We start from the raw sequence: 22,668 nt of genomic DNA on the forward strand, positions 1-22,668 counted from the left end.
GGCCGCACAGTGAGCCCACGCGGGCCGCATGTTGTGCAGGCTATCTGACTTGTGTCCATTTATCCTTTTACGTAGTGACTGTCCAGTTTGGCCAATGTACATAGCAGAGGGACATTGCTGGCACATGTTGGCATATATAACATTGGTGGACGTGGAGGTGAATGAACCGGTGATGATGTAGCTGATCTGGTTAGGACCTGTGATGATGATGCTGGTGTAGATATGTGGGCAGAGTTGGCATCGAGGTTTGTTGCATGGATTGGTTCCTGAGTTAGAGTTGTTATGGTGCAGTGTGCGGTTGCTGGTGAGAATATGTTTAAGGTTGGCGGATTGTCTGTGGGCGAGGACTGGCCTGCCTCCCAAGGTCTGTGAAAGCGAAGGATCATTGTCCAGGATGGGTTGTAGATCACTGATGATGCATTGGAGAGGTTTAAGCTGAGGACTGTAGGTGATGGCCAGTGGAGTTCTGTTGGTTTCTTTCTTGGGCTTGTCTTGTAGCAGGAGGCTTCTGGGTACACGTCTGGCTCTGTTGATTTGTTTCCTTATTTTCTTGTGCGGATATCGTAGTTTTGAGAATGCTTGGTGAAGATCTTGTAAGTGTTGGTCTCTGTCTGAGGGGTTGGAGCAGATGCGGTTGTACTTCAGCGCTTGGCTGTAGACGATAGATTGTGTGGTGTGTCTGGGGTGGAAGCTGGAGGCATGAAGGTAAGCATAGCGGTCGGTGGGTTTTCGGTACAGGGTGGTGTTAACGTGACCATCGCTTATTTGTACTGTGGTATGATAAATGGCAAATTATGGGGAGAGGTGACTAGTGGGCCCCCAGGGAATGGGACTGCCTGGCTGGATTCACAATCTTCATTTAATGACCTGGAAGTGGAGGTAAGTAGCAGGTTAATGGCACTTGCAGGTGTCACTCAATTGGGAGGAATTCATGACTTGCAGTGAGGACAGGAAAATGATCCAAAGTAGCTCATGGACATTAGTTTGGGAAAATGTAGCTACTGTCTCCACCTCATCTTTTAATAAGTAGAGAAAGCTGACAGTCGTGTTTTCATCCCTCATGCGCGCTCACCTCACTCCCTCTTCCCCCCCCCCCCCAAAAAAGGCAAGACTCCAACATGTTCTGGTGGCATGGGAACTGGTGTTTTGCCTCTGCAGTGCACTGGCAAAATCGAGGAATGTTGGTTGACAATAATTGCCACACCAGATCAACCTAATGGTCCATCTAGTCAAGTCTTCTGTTTCTAAGCGTGGCCAGTATAATGTCTTTAGAGGAAGGCATGGGTTCTGTGCCTGTGCAGACTAATGTTGTTAATGATTTGTAAGAGAACATAACTACTGATCAGGGCCATAGCCACGGGTGTGCCGGCCCACTCATTTAGCATCCAGGCCCACCCAAATCTGAGCAGGGGTGTTGCGCTGCCACAGCAGGCCGGAGCATCACTCGGGCACAGCAACGTGGGCCGGTGGGGGGGGAGCAGGGGCATGTCCCCTTCCCCCCCCTCATTAATCATCTCTGCCACCGCCTGCAGTTTCTGCCTCGGCCCCTGCCCTGGGATTCCCTTCCCCAGCCCCTCCTCCCCCCTTTCTGCCATGGTGGAAGTTGGGCTGAGCGTGGCTGGAGACGTGCCTAGGAAAGGCACCGCAGCTAGCGCTCCCACTGAGCCCTGCTAGATGGCGCCAAGAGCAGGGAAACTGGGCTGGCAGAAGAGTTCTGCGAGATGGGGCCTGGGAAGCCTGCCGAGTTCTGTCCCTTTCTCACCCACAACCTCCAGTAAGTGTTTGGAGCCTGGGAGGAGGGGGAGGGAGCGGGGTGGGAGCCAGGGGGGTGGGGGAAGCAGCAGGGCCCAGGGGCATTGGGTGAGGGGCTGGCGTTTAAAGTGCCCCCCAAAAGTAGTAATTTAAATCCCTGCGCACACCCTGGGCACCTGAAATCCAGGACGGCGCTATGTGTCTGCCCTTCAGAAAGCTACGCTCCAACAGCTCTGCCATTTTTTGAGCTACCCCATACACGTGCCCAGCTCAGCAGGGAAAGCCCTAGGAAGAGGGTGTGGCATCAGGGGAGAAGCTGAGGTAGCACAGTCTGTCATTGTTTGTTCACCCGAAAGTTGGGGCCCACCCAAATTTCCACTCCTAGCTATGCCACAGCAGCTGATAAGTTTCTAAATTACACTGGTGGGGTGGAAAATAATGAGTGATCAGTGTAGCTAGATAAGCTAGGCAAAATCAAACAAAAATATAGGCTTTTCAGTACACCTCTACCCCTGATATAACGCGGCCCGATATAACATGAATTCGGATATAACGCAGTAAAGCAGCGCTCCGGGGGGGGGGCTGCACACTCCGGCGGATCAAAGCAAGTTCGATATAACGCGGTTTCACCTATAACGCGGTAATATTTTTTTGGCTACTGAGGACAGCGTTATATCGGGGTAGAGGTGTATAGCCAAGTACAAACTCATACATTAGAAATGGAGGTTGATAATCTGAAAACCAGAGACTCTGGAAAGCACTTAGAGTTGGATTCAGAAGGGGGACTTGGTGCCTAAAGTGGCAGTTAGGCACCACTAGTGTATGCAGAACCCTTGCTTGGCTGTCTCCTAACCTTGAAGGTGCCTAAAGTCCCTAGGCACTTGAATTTCTGCCATTAAAGTGGCTGTGTGTGCACAAAGCTACCTCAGTCCTGACACTGATGACCAGTTTGGTCCGTAACTGGCACCTAAACGACAGTGGTGTTCTCCAGACTGGTGTTCTCCTTCCTATCTTGCTTTTGGGGTCTGATTCACTAGGCATGCTTGGAGTACCCCTAAACCTACACAAAATGGCACAAGTCGGGGAAACAGCTATAACTTAGCCTAGTGGTTAAGGCACTCGCTCAGGATGTGGGGGAGAGAGAGGTTCAATTCCCACCACTGCCAGCTGTGGAGAAGAGATTTTAACTGTGGCTTCCCACCTCCCAGGAGAGTACCCTAACCACTCAGTTATGGGGTATTCTGGGGCAGGGCTCTCTGGCTCTCCTGTTGAACCTGTTCCACTGTGTGTAAAATAATCAAATACACATTGGACCAGAGAATTAGAATGGCTGTCTCTGTAGTCCAGGGGTTAGGGCAGTCCCCATGCAGCAGGCAGATCCAGGTTCAGTCCCCTTCTCCAATGCATATTTCATTACAAGTAACTGCAAGCCTATGCTGTCACATGGGTGTAATTCCTAAAGTCATGTGGTTTAAATAAACCCACCAAAAATGGCTGAGAATTTAAAAATTGGAGGGTAACAGACCATGAATGCCAGTCGTGATTCAATCTGCTGCTATTTTGAACAGAGAGTTCTCCCCCATTGTTTGTAGCTGTATCCATCGCTTCACAGTGACTCAACAGACATTTGAGGCTTTGGAGTGATATTTGGTGTAGCCAATCAGTTGCTTTTTATCATTTAATTGTATTATTGTCATGGTTAACTCATATGTAATCAATGTGTGACGAATAGTTATAAGTAGGATAGGACTATGGGAGTATAAGATTGAAAAGTATTTAGGAGTGATGGATGTGTATTAGGTACAAGTAAAACAAGGTTGTAATGCAAGGCCTACTAGGTAAGGCCTGCATGATTTCAGCTTTGCCACTCTAGGCTTCAGGCTTAAGGATACTTGTCTTGAGTGGGTGACCTAAGATTGATCCTATGCCAATAAAACTACAAGATTACTATAAAGGATGTGCCAATAGGTGATGTTATGAAAAAACAGAAAACAATGTATCCATCTAGACTGCAAGGTACCTGATTGGGAGATCATGGGAAGTTCTGTTCTGACCACAGAACAGAACACAGGAACATATGTACATAAATGTTAATAAGATGCTAATAATAATAAAGGGAACTAAGAGAATACCGTATGAAAAGTGGGACACTTCAAAATTTATGGGGTAGGGAAGAATAGATAAGGAAAAGGAGGGTTGGAACCTTTATGCATATGCATAAGGTGTTAGGTGTCATCAGAACAAGACAGAGGTGCCCTGGATGGGCTAATGTGGGAAGACTCAAAGGGTGGACGTCATTGGGATGACCCCAGCAGGAACTACCCTCTATCAATGACCACCTGTCAATGAGAGATCCGGTATGTGAGTATGAATATGGCATTGGCTATTGCTTGGGCTCTCTCATGTTGTTTAGATGTGCATGTGAGTGTAATTTATAATACGAACAAAATCTTTTTGCTTGTACATGTGTTTGTGGTCACTGTATTCATTCTTCATGTGCTCCTCACTCTCCCAATCTAAAAGAATCCTAAAGGGTAACTTTCTCCCTATTGATCTGAAAACTAGTACAACAGGGGCTGAGCTTACTCTCTAGAGACACTATAGTTTAACACAAGACGATCCAGTCAATTTAAAATAAATCCTACATGGGGGTTATTGTGTGTGCTGGTTGCGTCAATGTATGGATGGTTGTATTGATTTGTCTGGTGGGTGTTGTATTGGGAGATTTTGTGGATTTGTGTAGATGGTGGTTGAGCACTTGGATGTGGCAGCTGGGCTAAGTAATCCACCATCTGTGCAGGCTCCCTCATATAACCAATAAAACTGTTGCATGCAAATTAGCTGTAGAGTAAGGGTGATGATTGGTTGAGTTACATTTGATATCGCAGTGGTCTAGGACTTTTGGCATAGCTACAGCCTTAGCATAGCTGTATACTGCATTGGTGTAATGCATAAAGTCAAAATGGCTGAGAACTTATAAACTGGACAATAACAGACCGTGATGACAGGTTTCAGAGTAGCAGCCGTGTTAGTCTGTATCCACAAAAAGAACAGGAGTACTTGTGGCACCTTAGAGACTAACAAATTTATTTGAGCATAAGCTTTCGTGGGCTACAGCCCACTTCTTCGGATGCATAGAATGGAACATCTATTGAGGAGATATATATACACATACAGAGAGCATGAAAAGGTGGGAGTTGTCTTACCAACTCTGAGAGACCAATTAAGTAAGAGAAAAAAAACTTTTGAAGTGATGATCAAGATAGCCCAGTACAGACAGTTTGATAAGAAGTGTGAGAATACTTACATGGGAAGATAGATTCAATGTTTGTAATGGCTCAGCCATTCCCAGTCTCTATTCAAGCCTAAATTGATTGTATCTAGTTTGCATATCAATTCAAGCTCAGCAGTTTCTCGTTGGAGTCTGTTTTTGAAGCTTTTCTGTTGCAAAATTGCCACCCGCAGGTCTGTCATTGAATGACCAGACAGGTTAAAGTGTTCTCCTACTGGTTTTTGAATGTTATTCCTGATGTCAGATGAAACGAGAAACTGCTGAGCTTGAATTGATATGCAAATTAGATACAATCAACTTAGGCTTGAATAGAGACGGGGAATGGCTGAGCCATTACAAACATTGAATCTATCTCCCCATGTAAGTATTCTCACACTTCTTATCAAACTGTCTGTACTGGGCTATCTTGATTATCACTTCAAAAGTTTTTTTGTCTTACTTAATTGGGCTCTCAGAGTTGGTAAGACAACTCCCACCTTTTCATGCTCTCTGCATGTGTATATATATCTCCTCAATATTCCATTCTATGCATCCGAAGAAGTGGGCTGTAGCCCACGAAAGTTTATGCTCAAATAAATTTGTTAGACCGTGACGATTCAGCCTGGTGGTATTTTGAACAGCATAAGCTCACAACCATGCTTGTAGTGGTTTCCTTCATTTAACGTTGACACAACAGACATTTTAGGCTTCAGAGTGACATTTCTGGAATCTTTTATACATTTACACACAGTGGAATAGCTTCAACAGAAGAGACTGAGAGCCCTTTCCCGGAATAACACTAACCCATATCCCAGTGGTTAGAGCACCCTACCAGCAAAGGGGAGACTCAAGTTCAAATCCCTTCTCTGCATCAGGCAGAGGAGGAAACTGAACCTAGGTCTCCCACATGGTAGACCAGTAGTTAGAGCACTTACCTGAAAGTGTGGTACCACCATTTTCCTCCCTTTGTGTTTTCTTCCCTTTTAGTTTTTCTTGGAAAAGGACTGACCTGGCTTAAGCACCTAACGTGAGGACAGGGTTCATGGCTGTGAATCCCAAGTAGAGGAAGGCTCCTTCCTCTGGCCTGGATTTAAGCCCCAGCCCTCAAAGGGACTTAGGCACTGTGACCGAGGCCTTGCCCCTCTCTGCCATTTCCTACTGGCTAGCTTAGGTGATTCCCCACTCAGCATGCTGGCTTTTGCGAATCCCATTCTTAGGCCTCTAACTCTTTGTATGCATTGTATAGGGAGCCAGGGTGCCTAACACAGGGTTGTAAATTCCACTTGGCAGCAAGTGACATAAAGGTATTACCACACCCACGTTCCCCTTGTGAATTCCACCTTTGAAGATCATTGTAGATAAACAACTGAACATAGCAGTTTTCTTCACAGCATTCCACTGGGAAAATGCAATTCTTGGTGATATAAACACAAGAACAGAGGGCACTACTGGACTACTGTGTCCAATTCTGGTGTCAATTCTTTGGAAAGCACATTGGAAAAATTGCAGGGGGCTGAGAGAAGCGCTACAAGAATTAGAGATCTGGGAAATCTGCCTTACAGCAAACTTCTTAAGTCTCTCAACCTTTTCTTGTATAAGCTAAATTTGATCTAAAAATACCTACACAGAGAAAATGCCTGATCGGGTATGTCACGGATCAATATGATCAGTGCTATGCTCCCATCTTGGGGACAGTCTCTTGGAGGAACCCCTTCAATTTGCCAGACACACCTCTCCCCCTCCCCAAGGGCTCTCACTCTTCTTCCAGGGCAAGTCATGGGGCCTTGCCACCTCCTTAGACTGTACTCCTGGGACTCCAGCACTGCTGCTTCACACCATGAGCTCTGTCCAGCAAGTCCAACTTAGATAGATTCCTGGTAGAGACTTGTACACTTTTCAGGGATTAATCAACCTCATAAAGCATCTGCAGCGACACTCAAACAGCATTGTCAAAACAGTCAGGTTTATTAGTCAACTGGAACACAGCATAAGAAGCCATTAGGTTAACATAGAGAAATGAAAGTTAAAACATAAACCATTATGGTTAGCCCCAAGCCGTTAAGCTGTAGTGAATCCCATTGTTCGGTCTGTCTCGGGGCAGATCTACACTTAAAATGCTGCACTGATGCAGCTACGCTGCTGTAGCACTTAAATGAAGATTCCCCTATGCCGAGAGGAGAGCTTTTCCCATCAGCATAGTTAATCCACCTCCCCGAGAGGTGGTAGCTATGTCAGCCGGAGAAGCTCTCCTGTCGACATAGCACTGTCTACATGGTGGGGTTAGGTTGGAGGGATTAGGTTAGGTGGATTTTTCACACCCTTGAGCAATGTAGTTATACTGATCTAGGTCTGTTATTATAGACCTGGCCTCAGTCTCACCTCCTTGCTCAGCCTCCAGAGGAGAGTCCAGACTCTTTCCAGCAGCCAACCAATCTCCCCACTTCACACCTTTGTTCTTGAGCTGCAGCTTCCCTGCAAAGAGGCGAGGAAATGCATCTCCTGCTAGGTCATTTGGTTGCTAGGTGTCAATATGCTAGTGATTTGGATTTGCCATTGTCTTTTCAGATGCTCCATTCATAGGCAACATCCATACCCATGTCTCCTAGCCTGCCCTGAGAGCACAGTCCATTTCTGCCCCCTGGGTAACAATGTACTATATAGGAGAAACTAAGGCACACATGGGTTTCATAAAAATATAGGTTTCAGAGTGGTAGCCGTGTTAGTCTGTGTCAGCAAAAACAACAAGGAGTCCTTGTGGCACCTTAGCGACTAACAAATTTATTTGGGCATAAGCTTTCGTGGGCTAGAACCCACTTCATCAGATGCATGGAAAATATAGTAGGAAGATAGATATCTATATAGATAGTACATGAAAAGATGGGGATTGCCTTACCAATCCTAACGAGACAATTCAATTAAAGTGGGCTATTATCAACAGGAGGAAGAATCACCTTTGTAGTGGTAATCAGGGTGGCCCATTTCAAACAGTTACAAGAAGGTGTGAGTAACAGTAAGGGAAAAATAGCATGGGGAAATTAGTTTTTAGTTCTTGTAATGACCCATCCACTCCCAGTCTTCATTCAGGCCTAATTTGATGGTGTCCAGTTTGCAAATTAATTCCAGTTCTGCAGTTTCTCCTTGGAGTCTGTTTTTGAAGTTTTTTTGTTGAAGAATTGCCACTTTTAGGTCTGTTATTGAGTGTCCAGGGAGGTTGAAGTGTTCTCCGACTGGTTTTGGAATGTTATAATTCTTGACGTCTGATTTGTGTCCATTTATTCTTTTGCGTAGAGACTGTCCGGTTTGGCCAATGTACATGGCAGAGGGGCATTGCTGGCACATGATGGCATATATCACATATATCAAAAAAACTTCAAAAACAGACTCCAACGAGAAACTGCAGAACTAGAATTAATTTGCAAACTGGACACCATCAAATTAGGCCTGAATGAAGACTGGGAGTGGATGGGTCATTACAAGAACTAAAAACTAATTTCCCCATGCTAATTTTCCCCTACTGTTACTCACACCTTCTTGTCAACTCTTTGAAATGGGCCACCCTGATTACCACTACAAAAGTGATTCTTCCTCCTGTTGAGAATAGCCCACTTTAATTGAATTGTCTCGTTAGAATTGGTAAGGCAACCCCCATCTTTTCATGTACTATGTGTGTGTATATATCTATCTATCTTCCTACTGTATTTTCCACTCCATGCATCTGATGAAGTGTGTTCTAGCCCACGAAAGCTTATGCCCAAATAAATTTGTTAGTCTCTAAGGTGCCACAAGTACTCGTTGTTGTTGTTTTTTTTGTTTGTTTTTTGTTTTTTAATATAAAAATATAGAAAATTCCCACTTTGTCACAGGGAGCTCTTGAATCTAGCAAACAGAGGCACAGTGAGATCTGATGGCTGGAATGTGAAACAAAACGAATTCCAAGTGGAAATAAGGAAAACTTTTAAGTGAGGGTAATTAGCAATTAAAACACTATGCCAAGGGACATTGGTGGATTCTTCATAATTTGAAGTTTTTACATCAAGACTGGATGCCTTTTTCTAAAGGATATATGTTCTAGTTCAACCCAGAAGTTACAGGCTTGATGTACAAAATGCTGCTGAAATTCTCTGGCCTGTGTTATGCAGGTCAGACTAGATAATCACAGTGGATCTTTTGGCCTTAAAAATCTATGAATAACCTACCCATGGGCAAGTTTCTTCCTAATTCCCATCAATTTAAGGTTAGTTTATCCTGAACCAGGAGGGAACATGTCCCTTTTTATCTTATGTTAAATATAAGAAAGCTGTGCATGTTCTCACTGTACTTACAGAGACCCAATCTTTTTTTAAAATACCCTGGTAAACTCTTCGCCTTGTGGCAGTGAGTGCCAGGCTAATGATGCAGTGCATGAAATAGATGTTAATTTGCTGCCTTTTCCCTTGTATTATATGAGAGAGGATGAATAGAAGTACTTGATTGATTTACTTTTTCTATCCCCTTTATTGTTTTGTATCCCTCTAATTTTAAAATGGTTACTCACCTTCTCGTAACTGTTGTTCTTCGAGATGTGTTGTTCATGTCCATTCCAATCAGGTGTCTGACTTGTTCTGAACAGGAGAGCTCAAATGTATTCAGCCATGGAGCTTCCAGGCTGTGAGGTGCAGTGACTGCAGGTTCGGGTGCTGGAGCCGCCCGTGATCCTGTGTGAGAAGGTCCGGGAAAAGCGGCAGGGTAATCGGGGCTCCCACTGACAAGTCTAGGAGAGACGTGTACCAATGCTGGTGGGGCCAAGCTGGTGCTATGAGAATTACCTGAGCCCAGTCTCTGCGAATCTTGAGCAGGACCTTGTGGACGAGTGGTATGGGTGGGAAGGCGTATAGAAGCGTCCCCCCGCCCCCAATGGAGGAGAAACGCGTCCGCTGTGGAGCCCGGACTGTAATTCTGGAAGGAGCAGAACTGCTGACGCTTCCTGTTGTGTTGTGTGGTGAAGAGGTTGATCAGGGGACAGCCCCACATCTGGAAGAGCGAAGATGCAACGTCCGGGTGAAGGGACCACTCGTGGCTGTGAAAAGACTTGCTTAGGCTGTCTGCCAGCTCATTTTGGATCCCTGGAAGGTACGACGCCTGTTGACTGAGTGCTCTATACAAAAGTCCCATAACCTGAAGGCTTCCTGGCACAGGGGAGAGGAGCGTGCACCCCCGTTTGTTGATATAGAACATTGCAGTCGTACAAGTACTCCTGTTCTTTTTGCAGTCGTACTGTCCATCATGACCGATAGACATCGACCTGCTAGATATGGGCGGAATGACTGACACGCTAGGCGTACCACCCTGAGCTCCCTGACATTGATATGAAGACAGAGATCTGTCTGTGACCAGAGGCCCTGAGTCCTGTGGTCCCCCAGATGAGCTCCCCACCCCAAATCCGACACGTCTGTCACTAGCGTCAGGGATGGCTGTGGGGCAGTGAAGGGGACTCCCAAGCACACCTGGTGAGCATCCGTCCACCACAGGAGTCAGTTGAGGATGGGGTGAGGCAGGGTCATAATCCTGTCCAAGCTGTCCCTGGCAGGTCTGTACACTGATGCAAGCCATAACTGAAGCAGCCGAAGCCTGAGTGTGGCGTTCCGAACCACGTACCTATCGGCCGCCATATGGCCAAGCAGTTTGAGACAATTTCTCGCGGTGGTGGTGGTGGGGAACTGCCTGAGTCCCTGGATCATGGCGTCGAGAGCCTGGAATCTCGCCTGTGGGAGGAATGCTCTGGCTTGGGTTGAGTCTAGAACCGCCCCTATGAACTCTATGCTCTGGACCGGGGACAGAGTCGATTTCACCTCGTTCAGCTGGAGGCCCAGATTCTCGAAGGTGGCTCTGATGAATTCCACCTGAGCCCTGGATCGGCCTTTGATCAGCCAGTCATCGAGGTATGGGAACACCTGTACCTGATGTTTCCGCAGAAAGGCGGCAACGACTGCCATGCACTTGGCGAAGACTTGAGGTGCTGCTGACAGGCCGAAAGGGAGGACAGCAAATTGGTAATGGGAACCGTTGATCACAAACCTGAAGTACTTTCTGTTGTTTTGCGCTATTGCTATGTGAAAATACGCGTCCTTCAAGTCGAGGGTGGCATACTAGTCTGCTGAGAGTGAAGGGATAATGGAGGTCAAGGAGACCATGCGGAATCTGAGTTTCCTCGCAAACTTGTTGAGGTCGCGGAGGTCCAGGATAGACCTTAGGCCGTCTTTGGCCTTCAGTATTAGGAAATAGCGAGAATAGAAACCTTCGTCCCTGTGCTCCAGTGGAACCTCCTCCACCGCCCCTAGTACTAGAAGCGACTGCACCTCCTGAATGAGAAGTTGCTCATGAGAAGGGTCCCTTGAAGAAGGACGGGGAAGGGGGGTGGAAGGGCGGGAGGGCACAGAATTGGATGGAGTATCTCCTCTACCGTGCGAAGCACCCAGCGGTCCGAAGTTGTATGGGACCATGCACGGTAGAAAGGGGATAGTCAGGAGGAAAAAGTAAGGCGGGGTGAATTCAGTCTCTGGACTGGTGCACCGTCCTCGACCGCATCTTCAAAATGCCGGTTTAGGGCCAGAGGGCGGTTTGGGCTGACCCTGATTAGCGGAGGGATGTTGTCTTCTCCTACCGCTCCAGTTCCTCCTCCTAGAGTTGTCCTGGCGGTTCTGCTGCTGGAACCTTTGAGGGGGTTTTGGACAGAAGTGTCTCCGCTGAGTGGCAGGGGTATGCAAGCCCAGGGATCTGAGGGAGGCTCGGGAATCTTTTAGGCTGTGGAGCCGTTTGTCCATCTCCTCTGAAAACAGGGAAAACAGTGTCGCCCTCAAATGGGAGGTCCTGAATCGTTTGTTTGGACTTCGTAGGGTAGCCCTGAGACTTGCAACCAGGCCCCCCGTCACATAGCCACCCCGTCGCCATGACTCTTGTGGCAGCATCTGCAGCGTCTAAGGCTGCCAGCAGTGAAGCGTGGGAGACTAATTTCCCTTCTTCCACCAAGGTGGTGAACTCAGACCGAGAGTCCGAAGGGACGAGCTCCATGAACTTAGCCATGGAAGCACAAGTGGTATAACAGTACCTACTCACAATGGCTTGCGGGTTAGCAATACAGAGTTGTAAACCACCGGTGGAGTACATTTTCCTACCCATGAGGTCCAAGCGTTTACTGTCCCTGTTCTTTGGGGAAGAACCTTGGAAACCTTGTCTCTCCCGCTGGTTAGCCGCGTCAACGACCAATGAGTCCAGAGGCGGATGGGAGTAGAGATGCTCAAAGCCTCTGGAAGGGACGAAATAGCGGCGCTCATTGCGTTTGGCAGTGGGTAGCAGAGATGCCGGTGTCTGCCAGAGAGTTTTGGTGGCGTCCACCACCATCTTTATGGGGGTAACGCTATCCGTGAGGGCCCCGAGGGTGCTAGGATGTCCACCATAGGATACGTGTCCTCAACCACCTCCTTAGCCTTGATGCCCAAGCCTTGGGCAGCCCTGCAGAGCAACTGCTGTAGAACTCTGTTGTCCTCTAACGCAGGAGCTATGGGCGACCCAGCCAGAGCCTCGTCCAGCGAGGAGGAGGAGGAAGCGTGTGCCGGTGGTGGAAGCTCCCTGCCCCGGATGGGTCATGTGACTCCCAGGGCACCGTTGGAGGAGGTGGTGCCAATGACAGTGATGGGGCTGAAGGCATCATAGACAGTGTCGGCATCAGCCTCACAGGAAGGATCTGCATCGGCACGCTCACAGGAGCCGCCGGGGTCGGGGGGCCCGGTGCCGACATCAGCGCCAGGGCCGGAGGTGCCTGCATTAAGGTCAACGTCGACAAGGGTGCAGGCGTGGGAGACGGGTGTGTCGACGTCGTAAAGGCTGGTGCCGAAGTCGGAGCTGAGCACGGTGCCGGAGTCAACGATGGTGTCAGAGGGAAAGGCGTCAGGACCGTAGGCGCCGGGTGTGGATGCGCGGCAGAAGGCGGCACGACAGTAGTAGAGGCGACTGAAGATGTTGCTGAGTGTGGGCCCTGGGTTCCTCCCTGACCCTGGTGATAAGCCCAGGGAATCCAGAAGGGCCACTGAGGCGGATTCTGCCACTGTGGAGGCCACTCCTGCTGCTCCCTTCCGTCTCTGCCCGACCTCGCTCTACGGCTTCCACTCGTACTTGAGCGGTAGGAGTCGGGCTCCAACTGCAAGGTCTTAGACACTGAAGACCACGGAGGAGCTGATCCTTGGTGCCTCGAAAGTCGAGAGCTCGGGGAGCAGGAAGGCTCTCTGTCGGAGCATGTAGGTGCCGACAGACAAGGCGAAGGGGAGTGCCTCGACATCATAGCTGGCTTTCCCTTGGAATGCACCGGAGGATGGGGCTCCATCGGCGCTGAGGGTTCCTCCCTGGCAGGTGAGAATGGTGCCGTCAGGTGGAGGAGATCTCTGGTGGCCTGGTATGCTTCCACCATGGAGGGAGCTGAAGCTACTGCGTAGGCGCCGGAGATCGAGGTGGGGCCGGACTTGACTGCCTCACCTGGGCAGGAGTCGACACGGCCTCGGAAGGAGACGCCGAGGAGTGGCCCGCCTGGGGTCGCACTTCTCGAGGCTTAGCCGGAGGAGAACGGTCGTCCGGCTTTTTCTTCTTTTGCAGCACTGGCGAATGGGAGCGGTGCCTACTATCAGATGGGCCCTGTGAGGAGCCATGGCGGTGCCGAACGTCCCTGGAGGAGTCCTTCCTCGGCACCGAAGTCGCCAACGGTGCCGGGGGCACTCCGTGTCAAGGACAACGTTGTCAGGGTCGGGTCTCTCGAGCCCAGGTCGGAGTGGGGGCACAAAGCTGCCTCCATGAGGATCACCTTCAGCCGCTGTTCCCATTCTTTAAGTATTCTCGGGCGGAACTCGCAGCAGATCTTGCAACAATCTTTCTGATGGGTCTCCCCCAGGCACCCAAGACATGATGAGTGTGGATCACTCTTAGGCATGCGCTTGGCGCAAGCCACACAGTTCTTAAATCCCAGGGACCGCGGCATGCCACGGCGCTGGGGCCAGGGTGGGGGAGGAACTCCTCAACTACTACACTATACTAAACTTTTAACTGGTATTAACTATCTAACTAACTATACACACAGAATAACGAAGAGAACTTGCTGAGCGAGAGCCAAGGGAAGTTCCAGCCACCGTCACTGGCGGTAAGAAGGAACTGAAGGGGTGGCGGGTTGGCAGGGCTATATATTAGGCGCCATGAGGGCGTGACTCCAGAGGGCGCCCAGGCCGACCCGATGGATGCTGCTAAGGGAAAAATCTTCCAGCCAACGTGCATGTGCGCGTGCACACACCTGATTGGAATCGACATGAACAAGCACTTGAAGAAGAACCCCTTAGTCCTCTTTTCTTTAAGGTAAACAGTCAATCTCTCAACCCTTCTATTTCTGTTACATTCATTTTGAAGTAGGGTGAGCATATCTGAACACAATACGCCAGGTGGGGTGTCCCATTACTTTTATAATGACATTATAATTCAGTATCACTCCACATGCATAGAACATTTTTTATTCATGCCTGCATGCTTTTTCTGAGCACTTTCTGCACATTGAGCAGAGGTTTCATCACACTGCCCTAAGTCACATCGAGGGCTATTTCCTGAGTGATTAATAGTTTATTTAAAACCCAGTAATCTGTATGAGTAGTTTACTTTATTCCTTCAATTGATATTGCCTGTGTCACGATTGAGTCCCATCTCACAGTTGTGCTTTTCCCCCCACACAACCAGGGCGCTGGTATATCCAAGAAGGCTGGCTCATGGTGGTGCCCACAAAGGGTGAAGAAGTGAAGCGTAAGATGTTCTTCCTCTTCTCCGATATCTTGGTTGCGACAAAGCCCTGCCACCCTCTGCATCCCCTGAACTCGGACAAGTTTTCTTGCCAGGCAGTCTATCCACTTAGCCAGTGCACAGTGGATAAAGTGTTTGGCCATACCCAGAGCCAAGGAGGGCTGCTCAGTGTAAGTTTCTCTCCGTTTCTGGCTGCAGCTCCTACAGCCCTCATTTTTGCCCCCGCCCACAAAAACATCCTGATCTAAAATAGAATTAATGTGAGAGAGGATAGTGGGTGTAACTGACCCCTGTGGCTGAGGCACTGATGGGGAGAGCCAAGGTGAGTGTCTTAATTGCTGCAGGAGCAGCAGACTAGAGAAGGTAAAATAGTGGCAATGATAAATATAAAGAGCTAGATTGTGCTAGATAAGCTTCACTGCAGATGGAAGAGTGAGGGAGTGAAGAGCCCACATCACCTCTGTGGGAGGCACAGTTCCTCTCTGACCTCCCTGGTGTGCAGCCTGCTCCCACTGCTGTACTTGGTTTGCTCAGGGTAGGGGCATGGCCCCTTGCCCCCTTAGGAGTGCACAGAGAAAGCAGTGCCTGGGCTCTGCTCATTGTGCTGTCCCCAGTGCATCCACAAAGAGGCTACTTCCAAACTGGCCCCAAGGCAGCATGGTAAGTAAAAGGCAACAGAATGGTCACTAGGGCTTTGGCTCATCTGAAATTCTGCCAGATGTGGAGAGATTCTTTGGAACTGGTGCCAAGGGTGGAGCTCCTCCTCCTGGCTGCTTTTATTTCTTCCCCCATGTCTTTTCAGTGAAGGATCTGCCTTTTGGCTGCAAGGGCTTCTCCTGTTAGGGGTTATAATGCCTTGGGTAGAAGCATCCCAGAGGTCATTTGAAGTGCCTACAGTTAGAAAAACATCTCCTGACTTGTCCCAATAATGCTAAAGCAAATTGCTCTATTTACATTTAAACTAAGACCCTATGCTGCCATTTATAGTTACCTCTGAGAAGAGAGCCACATTAAAATGCATGGTGTCAAGTATCAGAGGGGTAGCCGTGTTAGTCTGAATCTGTGAAAAGCAACAGAGGGTCCTGTGGCACCTTTAAGACTAGTCTAGGACCCTCTGTAGCTATTAAAATGAAGTACAGGGAGTGAGGTCCTCTGGGCTCTACTGGATTCACCACAGACTTGCTCTGTGACACTGAGCAAGAGGCTTCCTTTCTGGGCTAGTTTCTCAACGTATAAAGTAAATCTGTAAATGAAGATGCCCCTATGCCGAGAGGAGAGCTTTTCCTGTCAGCATCTCCTTCCTGTCAGTTCTTTCTCTGCTTCCACAACAGTTAGCTACCGCTTCTTGGGGAGGTGAATTATGTCAGCCGGAGAAGCTCTCCTGTTGACATAGCGCTGTAACAGCAGGGGTTGCTCCGTAAGAGCTGGAGGGCCTGGGGCTAGCCAGCCCTTATTAGTACAGCGGCACACCTGGCTTAGATCAGGTAATCCCTTATATAAAGTACAAGTGGCTGCAGTGAAGGGTGAAGCTCAATAAACTGAAAGAAGAAAGAGGCTCCTACAGAGAAGACCTTGACACCAGGGGATTTGGAAGCCAAAGCTAGAAACCTGAGGCTCCAGCCACATAGGGCCTGCATGTGGCCTGCCAATGTAGGAAAGGCCCCAGGCATGCAGGCCTGGGCACAGGGTAAATTGGAGACTGCTGAGAGTGAGTAGGCTCTAGCCAAAAGATCTGGGATGTGGGGTTTCCCTGCTGAGACTATAGCCAGGAAACGCCTGGGGACCCAACAAGAAGGTAAAACCAATGGACTGTTTTGGAACTTGCAGGGGCTTTTTTGAACTTCAAGTTTGTTCGCATAATAGACACATGTCCCCAGAAGGGGTGGTGAATGGACAAGAAAAGCCTATGTGAAGTTCAAGAAACCATTTGAGGGGGAATCTGAGAGAGGCTGCCCGTAGCGTAGCCCCAAGGCCATGACGGGGCACATGGCATGCAGCCAGCCCCATTACAAGGGATTATATTTAAGCAGTGACTGCACTCTGTGTATAAGACACCATTGTGAAAATCCCTGCTCTATGGAGAGCTCTGTGGCAAAGGCAGGCAAGATGGGACGTGGTGGGAAGGCCAGAAGAGGGACTACCTTTAGAGAGGGTTTCTTTTGGATCACTCCTTACGAGCTGTATGGGGGAAGTAGAGTCTGACTGCAACTTGAACTTGGGGTAGGTGATAGATTGGATAACAAGGATGTTCTATTCAGTGGGGCAGTGTGGACTAAGGGACAGATACTGGAGTATGAACAGAGAGAGTATCAAGGGTGGCATTGACTTACTACCTCCATAGGGTGCTGGGAGGAATATTTAATTGTGTGAAGTATTTTGAGATCTGCAGCTGGAACCAGGGCCGGCTCCAGCATTTCTGCTGCCCCAAGCAACAACAACAACAAAAAAAGCCGCCATCGCCGGCGGCAATTGGGGGGGGGGGAAAAAGCCGCAGTCGGCGGCGGCAGTTCAGCGGCAGCTCCTTCGCTCCTAGAGGGAGTGAGGGACCTGCCACCCCCGAATTGCCGCAGGTGCCGCCCCTCTCCCTTGGCTGCCCCAAGCACCTGCTTGTTAAGCTGGTGCCTGGAGCCGGCCCTGGCTGGAACGGAACAGAGAAGGGCAGGTCTGTTCCTGTGCCAGTGTAGCCTGGAGCTGGACAGCCCTGTTGTTTTTCTATTGCAAAAGGAAGATTACAGAAATGTGTAGGATGGAATGAGGTGCTGGTTGTTTCTGTGGCAGGGCTGCTGTCTGGGGCAAAGGAAACGTTAAAGATGGGTGTTGGACTCAACGCCTTTCTCCTTCTGTTCTGTTCCTTCCCTCTGAAACATCTGGCCCTGGCTGCTGCTGGAAGACATACTGGGCTAGAGGGATCATTGGTCTGACCAAGAGTAGCTATTCTTATGTTCTCTTCTTTCAGCTCTCCTTTCCCCACAAGACACTGCTGCTGATGTCGAGCAACCAGGAGGATATTAACAACTGGTATCTGAATCTGACAACTGCTATCAGGTAGGTCTCCTCTGCTTTCTGTTGTTCAATAGGTGACATTTTTTTCTCTTAATGTGTACTTGTGGTGTAGGAGGTGGGACAGTGCACCAAAGTGATCATGTGGGCTTCTGGAAGGGTATCCACAAGATGAGTGGCTATAGTACCAGGCTTTGACTCCGAAGGCAAGCCTTAGAAGGAATAATCTCATGGTGTGGGTGAACAAAACGTTAGAGTGGGTTTTTCCTCGTTTGTTCTTTTCCCTAGGCAGCTGAAAGCCAGGCCCACATTTGTACACCAGAAGGAATACCTGACAGAACAACCTGTCAGCTCAAGAGATGCCCACACAGTCCAGGAAACATGCCAGGATTTTTGAGAGCAAAGGTGTGTGTCAATGTTCCCTTTAATTTTTTACGTCCATGTACGGAATTAATTTTAAGTGCACCAAAATGGAGGTGATGTGTGGCAGGGGTGGGACTCAGGGCTGGGGAAGAGGGTTAGAGTGTGGGTGGGTGAGGGCTCTGGAGCGTGGCCAGGGATGAGGGGTTTGGGGTGTGGGATGGGGCTCAGGGCTGGGGCAGAGAGTTGGGGTGTGGGCTCCTGCTGGGGTTGCAGGCTCTGGGGTGGGGGGGTTTGGGGTGTACGCTGCCCTGGGACTGCAGCAGGGAGAGAGGACTCCCCCCAGCCCTCTCTCAGCACAGCAGCTCGGGGCTGGGGAGAGGTGCCTCTCCCCAGCCATGGTGGCTCCGGCAGGGCACTTCTGCTGCACAGTCACGCAGCTTAGAGGGAACTTAGGTGTGTGTATTGTGGGGATACACAAAGAGTGGACCTATGTGACAGATGATACCCTTGTGTTCACACCCTACATACTACTGTAATAATGTTTGTACCAGTATGCCTTTTAAGATTTCATTTAAAAAACTTGTAATTTATCAGTAGTATCATGGCAAAATGCACGAAGCAGCATTATATGTGACGTTACAAGCATAAGCTGAGATTGTGACTATAAAAGTATATTTTCCAGATAAGTCTGGGGAGTGGCCAAAGCAGTTCGTCAGCGACAAAGGGCAAGCTGATACCTCAGCCAGGTGTAAACAAGGCTGATGGACATTACCTGCTAAATGGTCATTCTTTGGCAGGAAAGGGGACGGGCAAAAATCTGTATCTTAGCAAAAAAATAGCATGGAGTTCCTTCCACACAAATGGCCTGTCACCTTGATCCCAGCTGGAAATGCTCCCAAAGGGGGCAGAAGAGACTCTCTCCCTTCCCATCACATTTTCTGCATCTGACAAAACAAAGGAAGCAGCCATTGGACTCTGGGGAAGGGGTCCTTATGTAGAGTTTGGTCAGCAAGACTGCTGAAAGCATGTGGTGAGAAATCTTTGTTTTGAATATAATCTATTGTTAGGTACCAGTGATTGTTTTATTTTTCTTGTAACCACTTCTGACTTTTATGGCTCATTACTCATACTCAAAATCCATCTTTGTAGTTAATAAACTTGTTTTATTGTTTTATCTAATCCACTGTGGTTTGTTGAAATGCTTGGATAACTATTTAAAATAATAAACTGACATTATCCCCTGGGCAGTATAAGACTGTAACAGGCCCACTCTACCCCTGTCTTCTTCCCTGCAGAAACTACACAAGCTCCACCAGCTGTGCACTCAGTGACCTTTTATTTCTAGTTCCCACCACAGTCCCTGTGAAATACAGTAACTCCTCACTTAACATCGTCCTGGTTAACGTTGTTTCGTTGCTGATCAATTAGAGAACATGCTCATTTAAAGTTGCGCAGTGCTCCCTTATAACGTTGTTTGGCAGCCACCTGCTTTGTCCACTGCTTGCAGAAAGAGCAGCCCATTGGAGCCAGCTGGTGGGGGCTTAGAACCAGCATGGAGAGGCAGCTCCCCTAAGTTCCCTGTGAGGCAGCCGCCTATCAATTGCTGGGCAGTTCAGCTGTCCCTCCCTCCCCTCACTGCCCTGTGCTGCTCCTGCCCTCTGCCTTGGAGCTGCTCCCGGGAACCTCCTGCTTGCTGTGTGAGGGGGAAGAGAGGTGCTAATGTCAAGGTGTTCCTCTCCACAGAGGTGGGGGGGGAGGGGCTCAAGACTGAGGGAGCTTGCTGGCAACAGCAGCTGTCTCAACTTGCTGATCTACTTAAAAAGGCAATGTACTTTAGAGTGGTGTCAGCATACTTAAAGGGCAATGCGTGTCTCTCTCTGTCATGCTGTCTCCCCTCCCTCCATTCTGCCTTGTAGAGTGTGAGGCTACATTAACGACGTGTTAACCCTTGAGGGCTCAGCCGAGTGCTAGTTCATCATTTAGCAGTAAGGCATTCCCTGGGAAATATCCCACCCTCTTCCACCCTCTAACTCCACCACCTCAACCAAGCTTCACAATCATCATTGCTGTGTACAGTATTAAATTGTTATACTGTCTATATTTTTTTATATAGTCTTCTGTCTGGGGAAAAAAAATTCCCTGGAACCTAACCCCCTCTATTTACATTAATTCTTATGGGGAAATTGGTTCACTTAACACCGTTTCGCTTAAAGTCGCATTTTTCAGAAACATAACTACAACGTTAAGCGAGGAGTTACTGTAGTCTATTTACAATGTTAACGGAGCTTTTGGCCCTCTCACCAAGACGTAAGGGGAACAGAGGCAGCAGGTTTAAAACAAACAAAAGGAAGTATTTCATCACAACGCACAGTCAACTTGTGGAACTCTTTGCCAGAGGATGTTGTGAAGGCCAAGAATGTAACAGGGTTAAAAACAGAACCAGATAAGTTCATGGAGGATAGGTCTGTCAATGGCTATTAGCCAGGATGGGCAGGGATGGTGTCCCTAGCCTCTCTTTGCCAGAAGCTGGGAATGGGCGATTGGATGGCTCATGGGATGATTACCTGTACTGGTCATTCCCTCTGGGCCACCTGGCATTGGCCACTGTTGGAAGACAAGATACTAGGCCTAGATGAGCCTTTGGTCTGACCCAGTATGGCCACTCTTATGTTCTTATAGAATGCATGCATAACCTTTCAAACTCACTACCATAGTAGCCAAGAGCTTAGTTGGAATTTAAAAGGAAAATGTATACTTAGAAGGATAAAAAGAACAGTCAGAGTTACATTAGCATTCAGATCACAAGCTAATCTCAGACATGGGTTAAGGATACTTCCCTTATACAAAAGTTATGTCATAGTTCACTACTTCAGCCAACTCCTTTTTCTGAAGCATTTGGTAGTAATTTAGGTGAACCAGAAGTCTGAACTGATCTGTCTCCCATGTTCTGTAATAGCAGCATCTTGGCTTGTCTAATAGTTGCTGTTCTCTCAAAGTGTGACCTTAGTGATAAGGATGGGTTAGAAGGGACCACAATGGTCATCTAGTTTAACCCCTGCCAAGATGCGGGATTTGTTGTGTCTAAGCCATCCAAGACAGATGGCTCTCCAACCTCCTTTTGAAAACCTTCCTGAGATTTAATCTAAATCTCAGAAGGTTCTTGTGAAAGGGTTCATGGAGGCAGTGGGGGAGGTTTAGGTTGGATATTAGGAAAAACTTTTTCACTAGGAAGGTGGTGAAGCGGTGGAATCTCCTTCCTTAGAGGTTTTTAAGGTCAGGCTTGACAAAGCCCTGGCTGGGATGATTTAGTTGGGGATTGGTCCTGCTTTGAGCAGGGGGTTGGACTAGATGACCTCCTGAGGTCCCTTCCAACCCTGATATTCTATGATTCTATTAAAGTGTTTGTGTCACTAAGTTAAAAACAAGCACAGCACTGTAGCCACAAGGACAGTTTTACAGTCACCCTTATGTTGAACAAGCACTAGCATTTTCCATGTAGACAAATGCTTAAATCCCCCCCCCCCCCCCCGCTTCATACACCAGCATGTCAAGTTCTCTTTATTAGGTTAGTGCATGTGATTTGTACTGCAGTAGCATCTACAGGCACCAGTGAGAAATGGACTTGATGGTGCAGTATTCAGTAAAGAGAGTGTGTCCTTGCCCAGAACTCATTTTTAAACTGTAGCCTTAGATCAGCATAAATATACAACATAAATAACAGCACGTGTGCTGCTGGAAGAAATGCTTCATTAGCATAAACTGTACATTAAAAAAACTCATCTGTTTACAGTCAAAGTCAGAATTAGGTTATAAGATGTTGCCTCTTCCCTATATTTATCTAGGAAAGGAACACTTATGATTAATAATGAAGAAGGCAAGAGTGATCCAAGTGGCCAGGGATGATCATACAGTCTATTAAGAATATAAGAATGGCCATACTGGGTCAGACAAATGGTCTATCTAGCCCCCATTGCCAATGCCAGGTGCTTCAGAGAGAATGAACAGAACAGGTAATCATCAAGTGATCCATCCCGTCGCCCATTTCCAGATTCTGGCAAAAGGAGGCTAGGGACACTTCAGAGCATGGTTTTGCATCCCTGCCCTTCCTGGCTAATAGCCATTGTTGGACCTATGCTCCATGAACTTATCTAGTTCTTTTTTGAACCCTTTATAGTATTGGCCTTCACAACATCCTCTGGCAAAGAGTTCCATAAGTTGACTGTGCATTGTGTGACAAAATACTTCCTTTGTTTGTTTTAAACCTGCTGCCTATTAATTTCATTTGGTGATCCTTAGTTCTAGTGTTATGAGGAGTAAATAACACTTTTGGTAGTTCTGAAGGCACTAGTTAGGTCCGTTTCATGTTAATTGAAGTTAACAGTCACTGTAGGGTTCATGGAGGCCTCTCCCACATCTGCTATTAGTAAGGCTGTGGCTATCCTAGATACCTACCAACTGATCTATTCCTGTAAACCAGTGAT

General features: G+C 48.1%; 1 protein-coding gene across 2 annotated transcripts in view; it reads left to right on the forward strand.

Annotated features, from left to right (window-relative positions):
* Window positions 1–19,321, forward strand: part of ARHGEF39 (Rho guanine nucleotide exchange factor 39) — a 75,628-nt gene extending 56,307 nt beyond the window's left edge. For both annotated transcript variants that reach the window (XM_026658262.2, XM_026658263.2), the window contains exons 8-11: window positions 14,765–14,994; window positions 17,781–17,869; window positions 18,113–18,229; window positions 18,870–19,321. In XM_026658262.2, the coding sequence (XP_026514047.1) occupies window positions 14,765–14,994; window positions 17,781–17,869; window positions 18,113–18,221 (428 nt within the window). In that variant the 3' untranslated portion in view covers window positions 18,222–18,229; window positions 18,870–19,321. The remainder of the gene's footprint in view (window positions 1–14,764; window positions 14,995–17,780; window positions 17,870–18,112; window positions 18,230–18,869) is intronic.
* Window positions 19,322–22,668: the final 3,347 nt, after the last annotated feature.

The sequence above is a fragment of the Terrapene carolina genome, unplaced genomic scaffold (assembly GCF_002925995.2).
Source record: "Terrapene carolina triunguis isolate 2854851 unplaced genomic scaffold, T_m_triunguis-2.0 Scaffold422, whole genome shotgun sequence".
Classification (NCBI taxonomy): Eukaryota; Metazoa; Chordata; order Testudines; family Emydidae; genus Terrapene; species Terrapene triunguis.